Source organism: Ostrea edulis, chromosome 4, assembly GCF_947568905.1.
Source record: "Ostrea edulis chromosome 4, xbOstEdul1.1, whole genome shotgun sequence".
Classification (NCBI taxonomy): domain Eukaryota; kingdom Metazoa; phylum Mollusca; class Bivalvia; order Ostreida; family Ostreidae; genus Ostrea; species Ostrea edulis.
The window spans coordinates 67,403,277-67,422,733 of NC_079167.1; the positions used below are offsets into that span (position 1 = coordinate 67,403,277).

The 19,457-nt window shown below is 36.0% G+C and overlaps 1 protein-coding gene across 3 annotated transcripts in view; it reads left to right on the plus strand.

Moving 5' to 3' along the window:
• The first annotated feature begins 12,213 nt into the window (after positions 1-12,213).
• Positions 12,214-19,457, plus strand: part of LOC125671322 (ankyrin-2-like) — a 117,810-nt gene continuing 110,566 nt past the window's right edge. For 2 of the 3 annotated variants that reach the window (XM_056163569.1, XM_056163566.1), the window contains exon 1: positions 12,214-12,403. In XM_056163569.1, coding sequence (XP_056019544.1) covers positions 12,344-12,403 — 60 coding nt within the window. In that variant the 5' untranslated portion in view covers positions 12,214-12,343. The remainder of the gene's footprint in view (positions 12,404-19,457) is intronic. The other variant, XM_056163563.1, reaches the window with a different exon arrangement.

A 19,457-nucleotide genomic window follows, 5' to 3' on the forward strand; every position in this document is an offset into this window, starting at 1 on the left:
CCCTCAAGGTACTACATCTTGCAAAGCCTACCATTTACAGTGGCGGATTATGGGGGTCTTTTTTTTTTTTTTTTTTTTTTTTTTTTTTTTTTTGACCACACACGAACCTATAGAGGATGTGGTGACTATAAATGAAAGTAAGAAGGAACAAGAATTCGGTCGAAAATGCATTAAAATGTACCATTTTAAAGCAATCTTTTAAAAAAAAAATTCCCAGGGAACAAGAATTTCAGTCGAAAATGCATTAAAATCAGGGACCAATATACTAACGTTAGTATATAGGTCCCTGTTAAAATGCACCATTTTAAATCAATCTTTTTAAAATTAACCCCCTCCCAGGTCTAGATCCGCCACTGATTTATAGTATAAGAAAGGACTATATGTCCTCAAAGTGGCTTCCTTTGTCTTTGCAGACTCCTTGAAAATTGCCCAGGTAGTTCCAATACACAAGAAAAACATTGTACTAGATCAGGTTAATTATAGACCAGTTAGTGTTTTATAAGTATGGTGTCCGGATAGGGCCATTTGCAAAAGCGTGACTGCGCGTTAGTCACAACACGCCGTCACGCCAACAAGCAACGCGCCTTCGCGCAGACAAGCTTCGCGCAGACAAGCAACGCGCCTTCGCGCTCTCACGACAACAAGCAACGCGCCTTCGCGCTCTCACGACCAATCTCTACCCAGAGATATCGTTCCTTACACTCACTTACACCTCTGTAAACGTCTCAAGGGTTTTACAAGATTTTTGTAAAATGACACGTATGCTCAAATAAAGTATGGTTTTGACTTCAGTTACAAAAATATACGTAAATAAATAAATATTGAGCAGATGTTAAGTCTTTTTGTGACACAAGAAGCATTGATTTGGATTGAAACGTAGATATTGGGTAGTTCTATTGCACCAGGCCTATAGATAGGTACAGGAAGAATATATAGTAATGGAAAAAAAATATACAAATAGTTGCTTGTCCTACATTTTCCAGATATTTTATAAAATAGTTCTTAGTTTTATTAGCCGTAAAAAAGTGGATTTACATGTGGAATAACATTGCTCATTGAGGTGTAAGTGAGAGCAAGGAACGACAACTCTGGATAGAGATTGTCTCACGACAACAAGCAACGCGCCATCACACCATCAAGCCAACAAGCAACACGGCGCGAAGGCGTATTGCTGTTGGCGTAACGGTGCGAAGGCGCGTTGCTTGTTGGCGTGAGAGCGCGAAGGTGCGTTGCTTGTTGGCGTGAGAGCGCGAAGGTGCGTTGCTTGTTGGCGTGATGGCGTGTTATGACTAACACGCAGTCACGCTTTTGCAAATGGCCCTATCCAGATACCATATATCAACTATGTCTAAGAGTAAGATCTTTGAAAACTTTATCAATACTCATCAGTCCGGTCATTGTGCTGAAAATTTCCACCCCTTCTTAGCGGCTTTTAGGTGAGGAGAGCACTTGATGAAAATAAGTATGCCGCTGCTATCCTTATGAACTTATCTAAGGCTTTTGACTGTCTCCTTCACAACCTTATTCTGGTCAGATTAAAGTCTTATGGTCTCTCTCCACCTGCCGTAGATCAACTACATAGCTGTCTATCTTGTACAAAACAATGTGTCAAAGTTGGCCAAAATATCAGTTCTTTTCTTAATATTTTCAAAGGAGTACCGCAGGGTTCCATACTCGGACCAATAATGTTTGGGTTTTTTTTTTTTAGGTTGTTAGAGATTCAGCATTGTACAACTATGCAAATGACAATACCCTATCGCATTCTTATTTTGATTTTTATCGTGTTGTTAATACACAATAAAATCATAGGAGAAGTGGTAGTCTCATAGACTGGTTTTCAGCAAACAAAATGCAGACTAACCCGGAAAAATTCCAAGCAATTGCTCTCGATAGAAAGAAACATGGTAAAAACATTACTTTTAACTTAAATGGTAAAAAATTTGCCTGTGACGAGGGAGTAAAACTGCTTGGTTTAATATACGAGGGCTGTTCGATATGTAATGTGCATTGTACGATATTTGAAAAGCATTCGACTCAAATAGTGAAATGAACATTATATCCCTTCAAAGTATTCTCCGCGGTTTGAAATACATAATTTCAATCTCTGAATCCATTTCTGAAATGCGTCACGGTACGCTGATTTAGGTAGACCTCTGAGGCACTGACACGACCAGATAAATAAGAACTTTTTAAGTTTTGGAAAAAGGAAAAAGTCGCATGGGGCTAGATCTGGAGAGTATGGTGGGTGTGGCAAGACGGTAACCTTCTCCGACTTAAAAAATTACTTCACAAGCTCAGATGTATGTGATGGAGCATTATCATGAAGTAGATGAACATGCCTAAATCCTGACACAGGGCGTCGTTACTAGCTTGAAAATACGGATGTATATTTAATTGCTGTTTTAAAATTTAGAAATTCATTTCCAAATTAAGGATTATCTCCCTCACGAATAGCTCTTATCCTTAGACGAATTTGACTCCACTTTTTTGGCACACTGTTTTTCCCTATAATAGCTCTAAAACTTCATTGTTATTTTGGATTTCAAACATTTCGGTTGAGCATCACTGAAGAGACATTATTTGTCGAAATGCGCATCTGGTGCATCAAAATTGGTACCGTATTTAAGTTTTACGTTTTACATGATAATGTTTCTTGAGCTTTTTTAGTATAACATCTCGGTAATACCGACCTGTAACACTTTTGCCTTTCGGCACCGGAATTTGTACGGCTATATCATCACATGAGAAGAATATGCAATAAAGAACCTTCTTTGTGCTTATGGTTCTTTCGGCAATTACAGGTCTTCTACCATGTTTAGTTAGCCATATTTTGTTTCCATTTTTTCTTACTGGTTCGAAATAGTGAACCCATGTTTCATCACCTGAGTAACAATGTTTGCAAATTGTCTTTGATTGAATTTGGGAAACAATTTGAGCATTGCTTAGCGGCTTGTACTCGTACCCGTTTTTGGTCATCTGTCAATATATGCGGTATCCATCTGGCAGAAATCTTTCGTACTTTCAAAATACGCTTGAAAATGAAATGCACCCACAATAGCGATATGCCAAAATCTTTGGCAATATCACGAATCGTGTATCTGCCATCACTTTCAATTATTTCCCTGACTTTTGAGACATTTGCCTTGCCTGTTACAGCCACAGGTCGGCCAGATTTTACTTCATCTTTGACGGACTCTGTGCCAGTCAGAAATTTCTTTCTCCGTCTACGAACTGTCTCATAAGATACCTTATCAGACTCATAAACTTTCCCCAATTCAGTAAAAATCTGCATTACCGAATGACCGAGTTTTGTGCAAACTTTTATAAAAGCTCTAATTTCTTCAATATTCTCAACCCGTTTCCCTAGTTCCATTTTTACAGCAGTGGTCAACGAATGGATCTATTGAAATGACTATAAGTTTAAAACTGTGTGGAGCTGAAGGCTCGTGTTTATACCGTTGGAAAGGTATTGAATGGAGCTATTCAAGAGTATCATCATCCACGATATCGTGCAAAGTGTTACCGCATTGTGGTACAATACACATTACATATATATAGAACAACCCTCGTAGTCTATATTTCAAATATATGCAAGAAAGCAGCTCGTCAATCAAATGTACTAAAGCGTATAGGGCAACACATCTCTATATAGATTGCGTTTACAAACACACTCTCTACCATTCTTTTATAATGTCAAATTTCAGATACTGTCCCGTGGTTTTACACCTTCGTAATGAACAAAATTGTAGAAAAATCGAGAGAGAAAATATCAGGAGCGAGCTAGACGATTTATATACGAAAACCACATTAGCACTTCCCACCAACTCCTAGATAAATCAAATCTCCCCTCACTGAAAACCAGACATATGAGAGCCATGTCTCTTGAAGTTTTCAAAATTGTCAACAAGCAAAGCCCTTTGTTTCTGCAAGACTTGGTTCAAATAAGAAATTCAAACTACAATTTCAGATACCAAAAGACTTTCGCATACCCCAAAAATACCTAGGCCAGGAACTACTAGGTATGTTAAACAGTCGTTCAGCTATGCAACCGCCTAGCCATGTATGGGAAGGAAGGTGTTGAACGTCTCATGTTAAATTCGCTATAGGTGTTGCGTAAAAGATCGATAAAATTAAGTTATTCAAATTTATGATCAAATTAACTGGAACTTATATGTCTTGATTCAAACATTTTTGATAATACATGTAATTTTAAAAGACATGTATTAACAAGAATCAGTCAAAATAATTTCATTTTAAAAGAGAAAAATAAGCGATTTATATGATTTTTTTAGCGCTAAAATAAAGGGGTATCCCCGAATTTCAGACACCCCCCCCCCCCCCCCCCCCCCCGGGGAAACAAAATAAATTTAGCATGAACATGTTATTCGAATTTTCCAATAAAATGCCATCGCTTTGAAATTTTGTGTCTTTGTAAATTAAAAAAAAACCAAACTAATATTATTTTCAACTTCACCTGTACGTTAATATTCCATTGAAATTATGGTCTAAGAACTGCGTGGTGCAGCAGAGAGTAAGGTTTTCGACTTGTAAATTTGTAATATTTTTTTTAAAAAACGACCGGGTTCAAATCTATACGAAAGCCCATTGAGCTCATTTTCGTAGTTTAAAAAACTTTCACGAATGAACGTCTTTCGCGAAAAAAACGCGTAACTTTCGCACTATAACGTATATGTTTATAGATGTTTTATAAACGTCAGTCCTCGTTCGTTGTACTAATCACCGTTTTCTATTTTACATAACTATATTTATATAGAATTTCGCGTTATAACGCGAAAGTTACGTGTTATATCGCGAAAGTTTTGCGTTAATTCCCGATAATTTCGCGTTATAACGCGAAATTTCTCTTTTTTTTTCCAGCTACGAAAATGAGCTCAATGGACTTTCATACAAATCCCTCATAATTTATATGGAAACGAGGGGGTATTCATATTCGGTCTTTCCTATCCTTACCGAATATAAATAACCCCCTCGTTTCCACAGAAATTAAATCCCTCACGGACACTTAAGATATTTTTTCATATTACGTTTTCCATCTAGATTTTTTGGAAACACACTTAGAAACTAGTCTTTATACATGTTTCATGTCAAATCTCTGTTTAGTACAATATGTCAAGTTTGAAATAAACTTCCAACGTGGACAATGTTTGGTTTGTTTGTGAATGGGACTCGCTATGAACACGCCGAATACATCATGTAATACTAGTGTTTTAACAGTCAATCTAATTGAAATTAGATGTTGGATCCGCTTGCATACTCGCTACACAATTGTAGTTTGTGTAGCGAGTATGCGAGCGGATCCAACATCTAATTTTAATTAGATTGCTGCTATCATGAACTTAATATGTTTTTCTGAGTGAAAGGTGTTGACAAAGGCGCCATGTCTAAATTACAAAAAACCGTTGTAAACTTTGAAAAGGACCAAACAAGGTAAATAGCTGCCTATACACAACTACACGACTGCGTACACGTCATTTAAGAGCGAGCGAGAGACGCTAAAATATTTGTACCTAAAAAATAACTGCATTATACAGTCCCAATTTATAATTAAATCAGCATCACAATGCCAATTCAATCAATTAAAAGTTCTTTTTGAATTTCAAATCATAAATATCATGTTGAATATCATTTTAATGTACATGATGCTTACTCCTCCTAGGCACCTGATCCCACCTCTGGTGTGTCCAGGGGTCCGTGTTTGCCCAACTATCTATTTTGTATTGCTTGTAGGAGTTATGAGATTGATCACTGTTCGTTATCTTCACCTTGCATGATGTACATGTAGTAGACGGACTGGATATTCTTTGTTATCAGTAACATTTACCATGTATATCATATAGTAAAAATTAACCGGGGGGGGGGGGGGGGTATTTAAAATGAAGGTAAAAGACAGTCCTAGTATACTCTCGGTGAGTTGGGATTATCAAACATTTTGGAAATAATTTTGTGAATTCTTTTGGGTTTGGAAATTTACAAGAAACCCTGTTCTATGATTTCATTGGTAAATCCCAGAAGCTCCCAGCCTCTCAGGGGCTTTGCCACGTGGGTTCCGTTCGCAAAGCCCTAGACCTAATGGGGACCTCACGGCGGCCTTCACACTTCATTTTCTTTCTGGCTACGCGCCTGATAACTGTTAAACAGTTTGAATGGATAAGATAGTGTGCATTCCTGTAGTAAATTGCTTTGGTAAATCGGGTGCATCATCTTTCCAAGTCAAGGGTATTTGATCCGCTCCAGATCCGCTCCTCAAAAGAGGAGAGGAGCGGATCAGAAACCCTTGACTTGGGAAGATGCGGATGCATGTACTTGGAATTTTGTTGAAATTTAATAATGCGTATTTTGTTTTGTGGTCAGCGTCATGCACAAATTGGCTGTAGAAAATAATACATGTATACAAGAGTTTTAGACTGTAGAAACATAGAATATTTGATACACACTTATAACCGGATACATGCATTGTGTCTGATACTCAGAAAAAAATTAGACAATTTAATTTTCACGATTTCAAAATTGTGTTAAGATTAATACCCGGCACGGAATCCTGATTAGGGAGAGTTACTGCTCTTTTCACATTCAGTCAATTTAGGTCATTCATTGACACAGAGACGGGGGAAGGGGGGGGGGGGGGGGGAGGGGGGAGGGGATATGCAGCCACTGTCGAGGACACAGTGTGGAGGTACATGGCTGAATGAATATATCATTTAATTAATTTACTTTGTTTAATTTGCAGTCTGTTTCTTCGTTTTATGCAAATTTTGCAGCCTTAATTTCAAATGCATTACTTGCTTCTTGTTTGAAACCTCTATTTTATCTAGTTTTCCTTTTCTCCTTTTTTTTTTTTTCTCCCCAACTCATTATTCATACATTGTAACTTAATTTTTGTTTGCCTTTAGCAATTTTTATTCTCTTTTCTGATCTTTATTATGTAGTGATAGTAGGGATGGACCCAAACCAATGGCAAGATGTGTTGCTTAATAAAATGCTAATCTTTTATTTCATACACTTTGGTTATGCTTTGCTAAAATTTTAAACTCTCATGCAAATTCCTATTCATTATTGATTACTTTTATTATTATTTTCTTTTCTAGTTATAACAGCTATATTGCTGCCTTACGAATCTCACTGATGTGGTTTGATTTACATAGTTCTTAATTTTTATAGTCAAATGCTTGTGCTGATTTGTATTTAGTTTCTTAACTTTTGAGAATGTTTATTTATACCATATGTATGTGAATATGTGTATGTGTTCTGCATGCTCACCCTTGATACTTTTAAAAGTGATATAATTGTATATCGGTTCAAGAGCTTTGTGGAGCTCATTTTGCTTGTTTGTATTGTATACCGTGCCGATTCTAAATAGAATACACTTACTAAAGGTATGAAATTTGTATAGACCGGTATAGGCCTTAAGGAGGTATAGCACATCTTTATAATGGCTGACTTCCTTGTGAGGCATGATTAAAAATAAAAAGAACAACAATGCTTATATATTCCTTTAATCTAATTGCTTTAGCTGGGTAGCTCAGTACATGTAGCTTAATGTGTCAGACGTTTCATGCATAACAAACTATCTTCTTCATCAACAGAAGGTTTTAAAACACTCCTACCCTATCAGTACATGTAGCTTAATGTGTCAGACGTTTCATGCATAACAAACTATCTTCTTCAGCAACAGAAGGTTTTAAAACACTCCTACCCTATGTACTGTCTTTTCTACGAAAGTCCATCGAGTTCATTTTCGTAGCTGAAATCTTTTTTAGTGCTTTCGATAGACAAACCAGTATTTATCGATTTAAAACGCTCAATATTAAAAAGGGTATATGGCAGCAACTATTAAGCAATAGTGGTATCAATCAATGTGTGTGTGTGTGTGTGTAAAATGTAGGCGTGTTAGCGTGTGTATATAGTTTCTTACTTTAACTTGAAAATGCATAAAAGTCAATCTTTGTACATTGTATCAATCACGGGTCCCTGTTATACATAACTGTATACAATATTTCGCGTTATAGTGCAATGGCTATAATTCGCGTTAATACGCGAAATTTTTGCATTAATTCGCGTTACGTCATAAAGCTACTGTGAAATTGAGAGTTTCTGTGCGTTTGTTTGAAGTAACAGGTGCAAGGCACAGGTCGCCTAGCCTAGTCGTTTAGTTAGTTAGAAAGAAGAGTGAATGTTAGGGGTTTCCCGGTTGATTGGTCTGAAGGCTCTCCATTTCTTTTGAATGATCGGAGTTTCAGAGATGAAAGGAACAGTTAATGAATTTATTTCGTCTGTTTGAGAAAAGGTCCTGTATGTGTATATTGAATTAGGAGGCACCTAGTGAGAAAGGGGAGATCTTTTACTTTTCTTTCCGACTGAAATTGCCAGGAATTTGTCAGGATTTGCATTCATTTTATTGCGATGGAACTTTATAAAGGATAGGCCACAGGCAATTGCATCGCTTGGGGTCGAATTTACTATTAAAGAGTAGTAGAATTAGACCTTAGGGCTTAAGTTAAGCAATGTAATTGCCTGTGGGATGTCATCGTTTTCCAAGGAGGATTTTAAAACGTCTGCTTTTTAATAGGAATTAGGGTTTGACACTTACGCTAGTCCGGTAGCCCGAGGCTAGTAAATGTTGTCCCGGACAATCAGAATATCAGTTAAGAGTAATCCGGTGGACTACTGAAAAATAAAAAAAATAAAAATGAAATGCATTGATGTCTAATCTTGAACGTAACCGCGTCAATTCTGCCATAGCTCGTAAAACTGCAGTTTAAGCATGCAATCTACACCCAAAACGGCGTGGTTTGATAAATAAATCGGTAAAATCAGAAGCTAAAATGAGTTTATTTGAAGGTCATTTTGCAACAGATTATTGATTGATTGTTTTGCGTCCCATCGAGAATTTTTCACTCACGTGACTTTAACATGAGGAGAAATTCAAACGACTACGTAACACCTTTATCAATAACAATAACAATTTAACAATAACAATAATAATGTCACATATACCTTATATCAACATTTAAAGAATGTTCTTAGGAGTAAATCTACACTAAAATGGTAGTTCAACGTGCGACAGAAGCAGAGAACATTGACACAGATTTTTGTTTTCAGTCAACAATTTTTCGATCGCCAAAATACTGTGTGAATGCTCTCTGTTTCTACCGCACCTAGAACTACCCATCTTCACAAGTCAAGGGTTATTGATTCGTTACCTCACACTAACCCTTGACATCAGTCGCTATATAAAAGTTGGACTCATTAGACCATTACACAATCCACTATGAATAAAACATTCAATGAAATCACTGCATCTTGTTATGGTGTACATGGATACAAATGAGGCAATCTTATACTGCTGTATTGATAAACACGCACAATTGTGATATTTACACCACTAATTATGTTTATTGATAGTAGATCAAGTTTGGAAACCTTTTTGCTTAAGACAATATTGCTTAAACGATTGCAATACCCATAACTGTAGGTATCAATACACATTTTTATTTGAATCTCGCGCTTTGCATTGTTATAAATAGAACCACATTCTCATTGGTTCCCACTCTTTTGTGGAAGCAATCAGAATGAGCCCAACTTTTTGATAATCACTGATGTCAAGGGTTAGTGCGAGGTAACGAATCAATAACCCTTGACTTGTGAAGATGAAAACTACCATTTTAGCATAGATTTGTTTTTGAGAACATTCTTCAAATGTTGATATTTATAGTTATGTGATTATTGATAAAGGTGTTAAGTAGTCGTTTGAATTTCTCCTCATGTTAAAGTCACGTGATTCACCACCGTACTGGATGGTACTAGTACCTAGACAAATGTCTGTCTCCTTCTCTAAACCCTTTAAAATCCAACAGCGGATGCGGACAGGAGGGGGAACGTTGTGTTCCGACCCCATTCCCCCTTTTGCGGACAAAAATATACAATGGGAGATCAACACAATAATTGATAAAAATATTACTGGGGAGTCTACATGACATAATGCTAGTAGTAATTTTTCATTGAAATCTTTTTTTCCGGAAAACATGTACGGTTTTTGTATAGAATGGCTCTAAAGTTGCTTCCTGTTATGTTGGAAGAGAAAGGTGACCGTCAATATGGTATGTATTTTACTTTTATATCATGAGTTAGGGCCTATATGCAATTTTAACAAGACTATGCATAAAAAAAGATAAATGAGAGACAAATGCTGTATGAGTCCAGTGGCGTAGCTACATTGTAGCACTGTAAGGCTAAGCACGTGCTTACAAATATTTTCGTAAAATTTTTATTACATCACGAAAAATGTCCTCAGCTTCTGGGCAGACCCCCTGCTCACAAATATTTCAAACCTAGCTCCGCCACTGGAGTCATACAGCTCTTGTCTTTCATTTATCTAGGCAGCTCATTTGGTAGAGTACTTCACCAGATATTTAAGGGGAGGGGGGAGGGGACTAATTAATATCGGTCTGGTCCGTCATGCACTTGCGTTAGTTAACTTAGTACATGTACTTAATGTGTAAAATGTAATTACGAGAAACTCACAATGTCCTATTGCCATTGGTTTGCGGTGTTTGAAGAAAAAAAGTTTAACATAAATATTTTTCTTACTTTTCAGTGTATCATATATAACAATTTAAAACGTATTTTCATTATCAATTAATATAACACAGCAATGAATTAATAAAAGTTGAATAATCAATATTCCATAACGATACAATTTTTGCATCTTTTTCTTTTATTTCCAAAGTATCCGTTTAATTTTGCTGTTTAATATTTTGTGTCAATAAGATGAGTCTACACTACACGTCATCTCAGTCCTGAGAAGTGCAGCTGAAAAAGGATGACGACAACCGAGATATCAGGGCTATATACTGTTATCTGCAACGCGTTGTGTATACGTTTTGGGGTACTAAAATCCCTAGTATATTACGATACCAAAATGTACATCGGGTTCATATCCTCTATATAAAAGATTAAACTGACAAGAAAATTTACTATGAATATCAAGGAAATTGCTTAAAATATAGAGAGATTTATGAACAATATCGTATGCTTCATGCGGCTTATTCCGTTATACCATTTCTCTTTTAATTCATTTGTTTGTCTTTCATATGTACATGTCTATATCAACATTTTAACAAAACGCGTGCCCTAATTATTATCAATATTATTTACGAAATCAAAATAGTACCATCATGCTATTATAGCATCTAACATCAAGACGTTGCAGGCAACGCTCCATAATAAAATCCCCGATTTTCTCGTAGAGCGTTGCAAATAACAGGAGTATATATAGGGCGACGATTCTTATTTTCTCGGTTAGGAATCAATATGAAATGTACATAAAGGTGAAGTTTCCCCGGGAAGAGGGTTTTCTGGGGGTGGGGTGGGGTGGGGGGGTACCATATCAGAGAAAACAGTATATAGCCGATACCTATAGGTATAAGTCTACGGATGTGTGACTGGACTACATGAATACAATGAGGAATATATCTCACCGTCTTCAATGGTATACCCACGACCGATCTTCGGGTGATGTGTAGAAGAGGAGATCACCATGGGTATCCGACGATGTGGTATTCATTGCATCTGAGTTAAATATTACACATTACTGTTACATGAGTGTCAATTTTTATGCCTCTCGAAGTCCATAATCAAGAAATAAATTTCATTTTTGAAAATACACAAGGCCCGGGTATGATCTGTGCTGACACAACACTTCACATCGGCATAATTTTAATAAACCGCTATAGGCCTAGTGGCATGTGTCTTAAGTACCCGGTAGTTATAGAACCTATTTATATCTCATCCAAGAAACAACGGATCTATGTTGGTATCATTTTGATGAACTGTTTTGTTTACCAAGAGGATGGAGTATGGTTCTTTGAATTTTGCATTAACGGCAATGGGAATAGCTGATTCTGTATAGATAAATTGTAAGAAAGACAAAAGGTTGGGCAAAAGTTAACGGTATAACAGATGTATAAAGCAATCCCAACACCACCACTACCCCACCCCTTCCTATCAATTTTGAATTAATTTCATTTTGTCCATTCCCCCAAATATAAGCGATTATGTAATGCATACTGAATCGCTGAAGTACAAATGAAAGAAATACTGCACAAGTGGAGGTTAGTAAAGAAAATAGAGTTATCTCTCTTTGGTTATTCCACGACAAATGCTATATTCGCACCTGTCCGAAAAATTTAAAACTCTAAAAATAGCGTGCCGCCATTGAGAGTGTGTGTTGACGGTGTTCGGCCAACATTTACATTGACATTGAAAGCAAAGGGGGTACACTTAGTTCGGTGTAAAAGAGAGGGAGCATTGAAAATTGCAAACAATGGAAGCTGAGTTTTTGATCGAAAATCACGACGAACAGGTGAAAGACGAGGATGATGAGGTAAGAGCGGAAGGTGTCTTCTCAAAATAAACAAACTTTTTTGAATTTTTGGTAGTCCTACCCGCGGGATATTGGTGTTTTGAAATTTTGTGGTAACAGAAATCTACATTTTAGAAATGAATATCTACAATCTATCATTACTCAAACGAACTTGAAGTATTTGGAATATTGAACACTACTCGCAACTTGCAGAAACACCGTGAACTAGTTGGTCACAAAGTATGCATGCTATTTTGTGGTAAAGGGGAGCCACGTAACTGCACATTCTGAATAGGAAAGATCTTATATATATAGCCACAAGCTAAGTTTGGAACTGTTTTCTTTTTACATTTAGACCCCCTAGTGGTCCTCATTTATAGCCCCAAACTATGACTAAGCTATGTGTCAAAATGTAGTTTTTACACATTGATTAACAAGAGATAGCAGTGAAATATACTGAGAATGATCGACCATTGTTTTAGGGTTACTCTCATTTTACGGTACTAAATCATGGAACATGCAATTGACATGTGTAGGTTTTATCTCGTGCTTATGATTTGTTCCGATACTGTGCAGGTGTACATACAGAAAAGTTCAAAACCTAGTTTATATGTACATGCAGTGCACAGACAACTGGTGTTGTGAGCATTTGAACTCTCAACCATTTACACATGAGCTTTGAACATGGATGGAGAGAGAGAGAGAGAGAGAGAGAGAGAGAGGTGGTCACTTTGCTGCTATAGAAAAAAAAACCATATTCTGCTTTTACATTAAACTAAAAAACAATAGACTTAATGTTATAAAGTAATACATTAATAGTTACTATAGCTGCCTTTTCCAGAAATTCTCATGATAGCTCTATAGTTACACAGGAAAGGCCTAAGGCAAGTAAAAGTATTTTTTTGTGTGCTATCTTTGAAACAGGTTACCAGTGATAGTGAATAATTTCTGCGTGCATATAAATTTAAAAATCGTTTATACCTGATGTTCTTGAGATGAGTCACTTCTCTCTGCACTATCTGATTGATGAGTTTAGATTCTATTCCAATGTTTTGCAGGTGCTTGTTTTCATGACATATGTTATAAAGATAAAATGGTGGTGTACTAGTTTCACACATTCCAATTTCAAAACTAGAAGTGTGACCTTGAGTTGATCGGTAGCTATTTACCTTTGACAGAAGGGGCATCAATTTCATTCTACACAAGTTGTCTTCAATATGATTAAACTCTGTTGCCTTATGTAATTGTTTCAAACTTCGTGAATTAAAATGGAAATTTTACAATAATTGTCAATGACAGCTGCAGAAATATTTCTACTGATTGGTATCAATTTTTTTCACTGATGGTACATTTAAAGTGAACTTATGACCTTGACCTCACTTATGACCTTGACCTCGAGTGCCATTTTTCTGTACAGTTTTTTTTATATGACAAATTATATAACCCATCAGCTAGTTAAAGTAGATCTCCCACTTCACTTTGTATCTCATTGTAAATGAAATTCATTAAGCCATTTCAATTTCCCACAGTAAATGCCAGGAGCAGCTTGCTGATGGATGCTGGGGGCTATTGTTAGTGGATAATAAGGATTGTTATTGCACCTATCTTCAGTTATTGCAAATCATCAGGAAGCAAGGATTTCAAAGTGCATAAAAATGTTTTTAAAAAACTCTATTTGACTTTTCTTGGTGTAGGATTACATGTAAGATTGCCTTCAGTCACAGCTTGTGCTGGGGTTTTATTGTTAGATGATAGAAAAAGAATTCATTTTTTGTGTGAAACATTTGAGTTTTTACATAAAATTCCTGTGTTCTGTCATGTTCTCTATGGTTTTATTCCTTGAATGATGTATTATTGATTTCAATATCGGTTTAATTGGTTACATACACTCAGTTTAGTGTTCTGTGATTTATCAGGGATATTTTAAAAAGGGTGGGGGTTGCAACCTAAGATGGTAATCTTCCAACCAAAGGGGGAGGAAAGGGTGACATATCTCAGAATGGCACATAAAAATGTTTCCAGTCAAAGAGGTGGGTGGGGTCAGAGGCACGTAAAGTGTGGATAGAGTGTACATAGATCTTGTAATGCACATATATACCCCATCCCCCCTTCTACCCAATGAAATAAATATAGAACCAATAATTTATCCAAAATATGTGATTTCCACACCATTGACCTTCATAAGTTTTTGCATGGTCAGTTTCTACTTTCTGCAAGCTCTTGAGATGACTACTTGTAAGATTTTAATACATATATTAGTATTTTGGATAAATTATTGGTTCTGTATTTTTTCATTGGATATAGGGGGTGGGGGGTATGTACATAAGATCCATGTATACGATATCCACACTTTAGGTGCCTGTGGGTGGGGCTGCAACTCTTGTAATGTAAAAAGGAGAACAATTGTATTTCCACTTTTGAAGTTGTGTCATCTTCTATAGCATATTAGTTTTTGAGTGCATGAACATTAATTATATTCATGCTTTTCAAGTTTCACTCCATAACCTGAATTATTTTATAGAATAGCTCAATGTAATTTATCACTGGTAACCATGCTACCTGAACTCATTGTACTCCTGAGATCAAACATACGAGAAGCACATAGTCGATGGTCTGTCTGTTAATTTGTCTGTCGATAACTTTGCCGTATTCACAAATCTTTACTTTGAAAATTCAGAGGAAATTGAATATTACCCCAAAATTGAAATCCTTTAAAACATCTTTTTAATTCTGCATATCATGTATTAATGACCTATTTACATTGTTGTTTAATCAAATATTAGAAAATCCCTGAGAGCAAAAAATTGCATAATGTCTGTCACTAGAGCTCGTTTCAAGTGCACATGTCATGGTTAAGTTTAGAAATCACACTTTAACTTTTATACAGGTTTCCTACAAAGTGTTACATTTTGTCGGAAATTAATTACATTTATGTATGGGAAATAAGTTTGATATTTTGGTTACATTGGAAATAAACGTGTAATTATGGTAATTAAGGGTGTACCACTGATTAGACCTAGAAATTTAGAAAAGCAAATCATTCTGGATTTATTGAATATTGCAAGCCTGTAATGATGATTAAATGGCTAATGATTAATGAATGTATAGATTTAAGTCTCAAAAATTTTAATGAAGTTGTCACAAACAGGTTTCACACGTGAAGGCTTAGTATTACATTTTATCGGTAGTACTGATGTGATGCAATGCATCCCCTCGAGCTCTCTGATCCTCTGCTTCTGATGATTCTCCTTTAAATATCCAAGATGTCAGAAGAGGTTATAAAGGGAGGTGGTCCTAAAGATCAGAGAACTATAATATTCTTAGTAATTGATCAATCAGTATATCAGAAAACCAGAGCAGCACAGAACACAGCACCCTCTCAAAGCAATTTACTTGTGCTCACTTGACTGCACTGCTGCTGCTGCAGTTTCTTTCAAAGAGGATGCTAATTATGTGGCATTGAAAAAACTTTGAGGACACAGAAGTCAAGCCAGGCAGCTTATGCTGGTTTTTTTGCAGACATTTCCATTCCTTCTGTCTGCTGCTTAACAGACGCAAATATGAACAATGCAATGGGACTTTCAACAGCCATTATCAGTGATAAAAGCCTTTCAGTGTTTGTAACCTTGTTCGGATTTGCTGCTAAGAAAAATTCTAAGTCCGTATGGATTTTTACATCAGCTAATTGATAAGAATTGTCCCATTCCTGGGAATAGTGGTTGATTAATGTCAGGCGCCATCGTATATATATGCACAATGAATGCTTAATTTTTGTGCTTTTATGTAAATAAATGAAATTGCTGAGCATGTAAAAGACAGAGGTTTATTTGTATCCAGAGAACTAAATCTTGATCTGTCTTCTGTATACACCATTTTGTAACCAGTAAATTCAGATCATCTTTTCTGCCAGAAATGAAATATATTTGATACGGGATGGACAGTATTCTGGGATTTTTTAAAAATTTGATACAGGATGGACAGTATCCTGGGATTTTTTTGTCCTGTGTTATTTTCACTCAGATGCATTGGTTGGTTGGTTGTATATTGATAAATGTCCATCTTGAGAATTTTTCACTCATATGGAGACGTCACCATTGCCGATGAAGGGCTGCAAAATTTAGGCCTATGCTTGGGGCATATGACCTTTGAGCATGGAGGGGTCTTTATTGTGCCACACTTATTGTGACATGGGGCCTCAGTATTTGCAGTCTCATTCGAGGAACCACCCCATTTAGTCGCCTTTTATGACAAGCAAAGGTACTGAGGACCTATATTCTAACCCGGATCCCCACAGCGCTTACAGCCTTTGAGCAGGAAGGGTTCTTTAACGTGCCTCACCTGCTGTGACATGAGGCCAGATGCATAAAAAAATAATGTTTTGTTTTAAATATGTCAAAAAATGTTAATTAATCAAATTGATGCTTTAGAATGATAAGTGATTTTAAAATTCAACCAGTTTTGAATTTGCCCATTCAGGATTAGGGGAAAACAGGCAAAAATAAGGGGAGCAAAATACTCCCAATGTATAGAGGGTTTTTGCCTGTCCATCTGTATGGTTAGGTTACGGCTATTGAACTATTAAGGCCCCAGCTATGAAAATTAGCGGGCATAATGTGACTTTATAACACACAACCTTGTGACCTTGACATCAACCTTATTGTTATTTTGTAGTACAAGGTCAAGTTTCCATACAAGGAATTTGATACCATAGGCTCTGCTCTCAAAAGGGGACATTCTTGTATCACAAACATACACACATTTTTCTTTCTGGATTCTAAACAGTCTGTCAACTCTTGCCACTATGAGAAATATGGAAAATAAGGTTATTAAGGTGTGAACATCTGTGATCCAAAGTCAACTACTGTGAGACACAGCAAGGCCAATGGCAAAGCAGGGCAAGGCATATCAAGTTCCAAGGAATTGTTGACTGAGGTTGAGGGCAAGAATTAATTTCGACTATTGAACTAGAGTACTAACTGTTGCCTTGAGGTACTCCGGTCCAACAGATCAACTTTACCCAGGGCCCCCATCAACAACTGTTTTGTAATACCCAGGATACCAATAATTATTATATAGATGATGAATCAATTTTAGTTTTTATTCAGTTAATAATTGCTATTTCAGTTCAACGATAAAACTTTATATAATGTACGTCTTTAACAAAATTTTAAAAAATACTAATGAGTACCGGTAACTTAATTTGCATGTATATGGTGTATTTAATTCATGCTTGTTAGCCGTATGGTTCTGTGCTAATAAAGTGAACTGAAATTTCATACAATTGATTCCATAAGAACGTGAATAAATGATCTTTTGTATTTTTGCTGTCCTTACTTTCAAGAGTTAACTGAATTTCATCCTCAGTTGCTGCCGCAAAACGCACATCTGAACAACAGGAAAGTACAACTCGATTTAGCGCTATATGTCATTGGTCAGCAGTCTTTATTTAAGAGCAGATTTCCAACAGTTGATAGAATAATCAAAATGTTGCACTTTTTTGTAAGGAGTTATATAGGAATTGTTTTACAGTGTTATAGCAATATTCGTTATTAGTATGAAGTGTCTGTCAAGGAGTATAACTCCTATATAACTTCTTATAATAAAGAAGAAACCAAAAAGCTGCAGGTAATAAGAAGAGTGGCTTCTTCGTAGGGAAAATGCACATAAAACCTGTGTTGCTTGGTTGGTAATGTCTGTTTAAGCTTGGATAAAAATTGTGTCCTAAATTCTGTTGACTTGCTGTTGACCTTAAACTGTAATGAAAAAGTCATAGCCAGTTTGTTATGATGTGTGAAAAAGTTTTCCCTCATGCAGGTTTAATCCTATACATTTAGCTACAGTGAAAGAATTTTATATCTTTACTGTCTGCAGTTTCAAATATCTAATCTACCGACCAACCTTTTATTTATTGCACACCACCCTCCTATTGTATTTCTAACAGCCTCTCTCAAATTGAAATGTTTTGCAATGTTTCAGTAAATGAATCGATTTGTGATTCCCCAGAAGGATTTGTTATGGGTTTGGGAAATGCCTGGCAATAGTTAAATCTGTTCATTAAATGTGTATTGTAAAATTGCAGCCAAATCTGGGCACTTCTACCAAAGGAGGGCAAAATAACTGATGAAAAGATTTTTTTTTCTCTATTAAGGAATTTGGTTGATGTGAGATTTTTTTTTATATTATCTCTGATTGAAATCAGATTTTTTATTGTATAATAGCAATTGCACTAAACCATCACACAAAGTTAGATCTGAGCAGAATTCCATGACTCTCAGGATTTTGTGATTGATTCTGTCCCCTAAAGATATGTATTACAATTATTATTTCCATCATGTGCAAGGTCTTTCAGCTATGGAAGAAAAATATCTCCCATTTTGGCCGTTAGACTGAAATTGATCCATCTCAATTCATTTGTCTGCAGATTTTGTCTATAAATTTTGGTTACGTTCTGTAATGTAAAACCTTCATGAATTCTGCCAGTTTCTACTGAAGTCAGACTAAATTGCAGCAGAGGAGTGTTAATACTTGGAAAATGTTCTCCAAGTTCAAGAAAGATTGGTTGACAGTTGTGTATGGCTTTAGAGAACATAAAATGATTCTGCCTCATAATCTGATGGTTCATCACTAGAGTAAAAGCATTGGCAGATTTAGTAAGTTCCCCGAGTTCAGGCTTGGTGACCATCAATTGAGATTTACTTATGTGGAAAATGTCATAAAAATCCATCTAATTTTAAACCTTTCAATTTTTCTGAGCAAAGATAATATATGTGTGCTGCATTGTTATTGTAAGTGTGATTCAAGAGTTCAATGAATTATGCATGCAAGTCTCTGAAGATTGAAAATATATACTATTCATAAGGTGAGACTGAGTGAATGAGAGAAATATATACTATTCATTAGGTGAGACTGAGTGAATGAGATAAATATATACTATTCATTAGATGAGACTGAGTGAATGAGATAAATATATAGTATTCATTAGGTGAGACTGAGAGAATGAGATAAATATATACTATTCATTAGATGAGACTGAGAGAATGAGATAAATGTATACTATTCATTAGGTGAGACTGAG